The sequence below is a fragment of the Crocuta crocuta genome, unplaced genomic scaffold (genome assembly GCF_008692635.1).
Source record: "Crocuta crocuta isolate KB4526 unplaced genomic scaffold, BGI_CrCroc_1.0 scaffold541, whole genome shotgun sequence".
Classification (NCBI taxonomy): domain Eukaryota; kingdom Metazoa; phylum Chordata; class Mammalia; order Carnivora; family Hyaenidae; genus Crocuta; species Crocuta crocuta.
In genome coordinates, this window is record NW_027531901.1 from 1183743 (window position 1) to 1189466 (window position 5724).

The following is a 5724-nucleotide window of genomic DNA, read 5'->3' on the forward strand; positions in this document are numbered from 1 at the left end:
GGCTGGTGGCCCTGGTGACGCTGTCGTAGGAGGGCGGGAAGGCCGTGGAGGCGATGGAGGAGCTGGAGGGCGGGCCCGGGCGCAGCGGGAAGCTCTCGCTCATCACGGAGGCGATGAGGCCCTCCTGCTCGGGGGCGCCGTCCCCGGAGAGGCCGCTGCCGCCCGCCCGCTGGCGGAAGAGGAAGGAGGCGTGCTTCAGGGAGCGCTGCAGCAGGTGCCTGCGGAAGGCCCGCTGGATGACGGCGGCCGACACCTCCTCGTGCTTGCGCCGCAGCGTGGTGGTGATGGGCTCGTACGAGATCTTGGACGGGTTGGCCGCCATGAACTTCTCCTCCATCTGGATCTTCAGGGCGTCCATCTCCCCGGACTCACCCAGAACCCTCTTGGTGAAGGCGAAGAGGATGTCCATGCAGTGGATACGGTCCCCGCTCACCATGGGCAGGTCCATGTTGATGAGGCTTATCTGGTTCGGCTTGGCGATGCGCAGCGGCTCAGACAGGGCGTCGGCGAAGTCGGACAGGGCCGAATACTCGATGAACTGGGTGGCCTCCGGGTCGAACTTCTCCCAGATCTCGTAGAACATGTCGAAGTCGTCCTCGCTCAGGGGCTCGGTGCTCTCCTCCGTGGCCACGCTGAAGTTCTCCAGGATGATGGCGATGTACATGTTGACCACGATGAGGAAGGAGATGATGATGTAGGTGGTGAAGAAGAGGATGCCCACGGCTGGGCTCCCACAGTTCCCCCGGGAGCCGTTGCTGTTGGGCAGATTGGGGTCGCAGTAGGGGGGGCCCGTGTTGAGGATGGGGCTGAGGAGGCCGTCCCAGCCCGCCGACGTGGTGATCTGGAAGAGGCACAGCATGCTGTTGGCGAAGGTCTGGAAGTTGAACATGTCGTCGATGCCGGCCTCCCACTTGACGTAAGCGAAGTTGGCCATGCCGAAGATGGAGTAGATGAACATGACGAGGAAGAGCAGCAGCCCTATGTTGAAGAGGGCAGGCAGGGACATCATGAGGGCAAAGAGCAGCGTGCGGATGCCCTTGGCCCCTCGGATCAGCCTGAGGATGCGGCCGATTCGGGCCAGGCGGATGACTCGGAATAGCGTCGGGGAGAAGAAGTACTTCTGGATGATGTCTGAGAGCACAGTGCCTGCGGGAAACAACAGACGCCATGGCCGCCGTGCACCTCCGTCCTCCCTGTAGGCCCACGTCCCGGGAGGGGTCTCTGCACAGCAAGGGGCTAAGGAAAGGGGGCCGTTTCGGGAGGGCTGGGTCGACTGGGGCAAGCAAGGACCCTGCTCCCCCCACCTCTCATCTGTGATGCAGGAAATGAGGACCCACCGCACCCACGTCCTTTGCAAAGTGCCTTCCCAGCCCTCTCGCCCCTTAGTCTTCTGGGAATACCCACACAGCAGGGCTGGGCTGGGCCCCTCTTCTACATCCTGGGTTCTGGGTCGGAAGGGACTTGCCCAGGATCCGGGTGGCCTAGCCTGGCCCAGAACTCAGGCTCTCCAGCTCCTCACGACTCAAAGCGCGTTCCGAGGGCCAGGCCTGCCGTTTCCTCAGGGGTCACGGGAGTGTGGAGGCTCAGCTCCACCTCCAGACCCACCGCGTTCTAAGAAGCCCAGATGATTCACGTGCACGTTGAAGGGCAAGGAGGCTGGCGCAGAAGTCAGGGCTCTCCCCCACGCCACACCTGTCCCCCTCAGCCTCTCGGAGGCCGTTCCTTCTGACTAATAGGGAGGTTTGGAGTTTGAAGCGTGCAAGTTCTGGGAGAAAGAGTGAAATAAACTTGCTTTGCATTGGCCCACGGGACCTTTCCAGACTCGTCATGTAATGATGTCACTGGCTGACGTGTGTCATGTCCACCCACTTAGGCCTTCTGGTCACCCTGGGGGGCAAGCTGATACCATGATCCTCCTTTTCCAGAAGAGGAAACTGAGAAGAGACGTAACTCACTCATGTTGTCACCTAGTCAGTGGGACCCTGGGACCGACTCAGACACTCCGGCTCCAGCTGACCTGTGGACCGAGCCTCTGCGGCGCGGCACGGCCCAGGCCCAGGCCCAGAGCTGCGCCCCGCAGCCTCCGAGAGTGTCCCTCATTGACCCTTGCTGCTGCCGCATCCTGCGTTCTCTAAAGCTTCTCCTCAGTCCCACCAGCCGTGTTCACCCTCATTCCTGCCGGGGCCTCCCGGAGCCTTCCGGAGCATCTCCTGACCCCCACTTCCAGCTTCCAGCCATCCGTCGGCCCCTGCAGCTACGGCAGCCCCTGCCTTCACCCCTGCGTTCCCTGCTGAGCTCACCAAAGGCTAAGGCTGTGCATGGCAGAAAGAGGAAAGTCAGCCATCCCGCGGCAGGATTCCACGGGGCAGGGCTCAAGAGTTTGGGCTCTGAGCACAAGTGATGAAAGAAAAATGTTTTGATAAATTGGGACTTAATCAAAATGAAAATCTGTGCTTCGAGAGATGAGGATCAACAAAGGGACAAGACAATCCAGAGAACGGGAGACGATGTTTGCAAATCGCGTATCGGATAAGCTACCGGGATCCAGAATATATAAAGAACTCTTGCAACTCAACAATAAAACCGTGAATAAGCCAATTTAAAAAATAAGCCACGGATCTGAATAGACACTTCTCGTGCTATTTACCAAGACATACGACAGAAAAAGACCCATAACACAGGAAAAGGTGTTCGGCATCGTTAGTCATCAGGGAAACGCAAACCAAAACCTCAGCGCGGCTGTCACTTCATGGCCGAGGTGACTGCACAGACGCTAAAGGCAATAACAAGTGTTGGTGAGGATGAGTAACTGGAACCTTCTACACCATGACGGGAAGGTATAACGGTGAGCCTGCTCTGGAGAACAGCTTGGCCGTGTCTCACAGTTTAGCTCTGCGGTTCCCAGGGGCCGGGAGACGGGGACGGGCAGTGACTGCTAAAAGGGGACGGGCTTCCTTTCGGTGGCGAGGGAAATGGCCCAAAAGCAGGCATGGCGGTGATGCTTGCACAACTCTGTGAATATACTAAAAACTACGAAATCATATACTCTGCAGGGTAAATCTTATGGTATGCGAACTATATCTCAATAAAATTGTGACTTACAAAGGGCTCTGGGTCCTGAGATCAAAGAGGCACGGACGGGTGCCACGGTGTGAATGCTTGAACCCCTCACCAAATCGTGTTGAAATCCCAACTCCCAAGGGTGACGGTGTTCGGAGGTGAGGCTCTGGGAGGTGCTCCGGTCAGAGGGCAGAGCCCGCACAGGGGGATTAGCGCCTTCCGAGAGACCCCAGCGAGCTCCCCGGCCCCTTCCACTTGGTGAGGACACGCAGAGAGCGTGCTGGTTATGAACCAGGAAGAGGACCCTCAGCGGAAAATGTGACCCTGCTGGTGCCTTAATTGTGGACTTTCAGCCCCCGTGAGAAATAAATTCCTGTCGTTTCTGATCGCCCCGTCTGGTGTGGGGTTACAGCGACCCCACGGACCGAGTGTGAACCCTCCCCCCCACTCCTGCTCGTCTCTTCTCGCCTCAGCGCTGACTGTACGGGGCGACCAGCACGAGGGAGTGACGTCGGAAGGGGCCTGGCCCACGGCTGGTGCCAGGGATGACTTCTCCCCCAGGGCCCTGCTCCCGTCCCGGGGCCTCACCTCACCCTGAGTAAGCCAGCCTCTTCCTCCCTCCACCTAGGCAGCCTCCTTGCCTTTCCCTTGGGGGGTGCAGGGAAGCCCGCCCAGCCCCCACTCCCTTTCCCAGACTCCTGCTTGAAGCTCTCACAGAAAGCAGCGTTCCGGGGTCCCGTGGGGGCGGGGCCAGCAGGGGGTGACGGCCCCTCTGCCAGAATGGCCCCCCTGGACTGAGGGGGCCTTCCCCGACAAGTCCTCAGTGCAGCTGGGGGTGTGGGGGGGGGAGGCGAGGAACGCAGGGAAGAGAACGAAGAAGACCAGCGCGCTTGGCACTGGGTACGGACCCGGGGCTGGTGGAAAGGCAGCTCGCATACCCACCCACGATGGAGAGGATGACGACCACGAAGTCGAAGATGTTCCAGCTGTTGGTGAAATAGTAGTGGCGCAGGGCGGTCATCTTGATGATACACTCGCCTGTGAAGATGGCCACGAAGAGTAGATTGATCTTGGCCAAGATGTTGACCTTCTCGGGGCTCTGGTCATCTGTCTCCACCATCATGGTCACCATGTTCAAGCAGATAAGGAACATGATGGTGACGTCGAAGGCTTGCTTGGTCACAATGTCAAACAGGAAGCCCTGGTACTTGTTCTGAAAGGAGGGACAAAGGATGGGCTCAGACCCCCTGTCGTGCCCTCTGCCCAGCCCTCCACTCCCCCCCCCACCCTCTGGTGAGGCCACGCCCCAGCCAGACTGTCAGCGAGAGGGGAGGAGTCGGGGCGGAAGGTCCAGGCCCAGCCCGCAGCCCCCCTCTTCTCCGCAGTCTCCCCGATCCACCTCCAGGAACGGGTTTCTCCTGCCCTGAGCGCCTCTACATCATTCACTGCGCTTCTCTCTGTCTGTCTGTACTGTCTGGCGGCTCGAGGTCGAATTTAAAGTTCAATCCTAGAAATTGGATCAGCCCTCAGGTTAACAAGCTTTCTCCACTCTTTATGGAATTGATTTTTTTAAATGTTTATTTATTTTGGGGGGGGGAGAGAAGGGGGAGAGAGAGGGAGAGAGAGAGAGGATGCCCAGCAAGCTCCATGCTCTCAGCATCAACCCAATGCAGGGCTCAACCTCACAAACTGAGATCATGATCCGAGCCAAAATCAAGAGTCAATGTTTACCTGAGGCACCCAGGTGCCCCTGGAATTGATTTTATTTATTCTATTAACTGTATTGGTATGTCTTTAATTGTTAGCCACCTCAGATTATTTGGGGGAAAACAGAAGATTACCAATAAGTGAACACAGGAGCACCTGGGTGCCTCAGTGGGTTAAGCATCTGACTTCAGTGAAGGTCATGATCTCATGGTTCGTGGGTTCGAGCCCTGCATCAGGATCTGTGCTGACAGCTCGGAGCCTGGAGCTTCTTCTGATTCTGCGTCTCCTCTGTCTCTGCCCCTCCCCCACTCACGCTCTGTCTCTCTCTCTCAAAAATAAATCAACGTTAAAAAAAAAGAAAAAGAAGTGAACATACACACACTCACGCATACACAGCTAACCTAGAATACAGCATGGTGAAAGTGTTGAGAATTAGATAAAATTGATGAAATGGATTTAAAGACCGGGGCTGTCGCTTGCAGCTAGTGACGTGGGCTGTGTCGGCTAATTACTCTGAGTACCGTCCTCCACCCGTCCCTGGAGAATGGCTGGGTCGGGCAAGGGGGCCTCCGGGCTGCGTCTGTCTGTCGCACTCCGGCCTTGCCGGGAAGAGGCTGTGGCTGGGGGTGGCGTGCAGGCCGCGCTCNGCAGGAAGGGAACGGCCCGGCCGCGGGGAGCAGGCGCTCTACGTATCTTTTTCTTTTGTTGGTTGAAGTTGTCAATGATGACGCCGATGAAAAGGTTCAGAGTGAAGAAAGACCCGAAGATGATAAAAATGACGAAGTAGATGTACATGTAGAGGTTGTATTCCCACTGGGGCTGCTCTTCATACTAAGGGGAGAAGGCGGGCAGGGGTGAGGCAGGCCGGAGTGGGGGCGGGCTGGCTGGGGGCGTCCGTTCCACGGGCGGAGGTGTGCCCACAGCAAGGGCCCCCGCGCGGGGCTGTGCCTGTGTGCG

The 5724-nt window shown here is 58.0% G+C and overlaps 1 protein-coding gene across 1 annotated transcript in view; it reads right to left on the minus strand.

Annotated features, from left to right (window-relative positions):
• SCN5A (sodium voltage-gated channel alpha subunit 5) overlaps nt 1-5724 on the minus strand; it is a 70010-nt gene that overhangs the window by 3352 nt on the left and 60934 nt on the right. The window contains exons 24-26 of the mRNA XM_077774014.1: nt 5299-5598; nt 4003-4273; nt 4-1146 (exon numbers count right to left, since the gene is read on the minus strand). Coding sequence (XP_077630140.1) covers nt 4-1146; nt 4003-4273; nt 5299-5598 — 1714 coding nt within the window. The remainder of the gene's footprint in view (nt 1-3; nt 1147-4002; nt 4274-5298; nt 5599-5724) is intronic.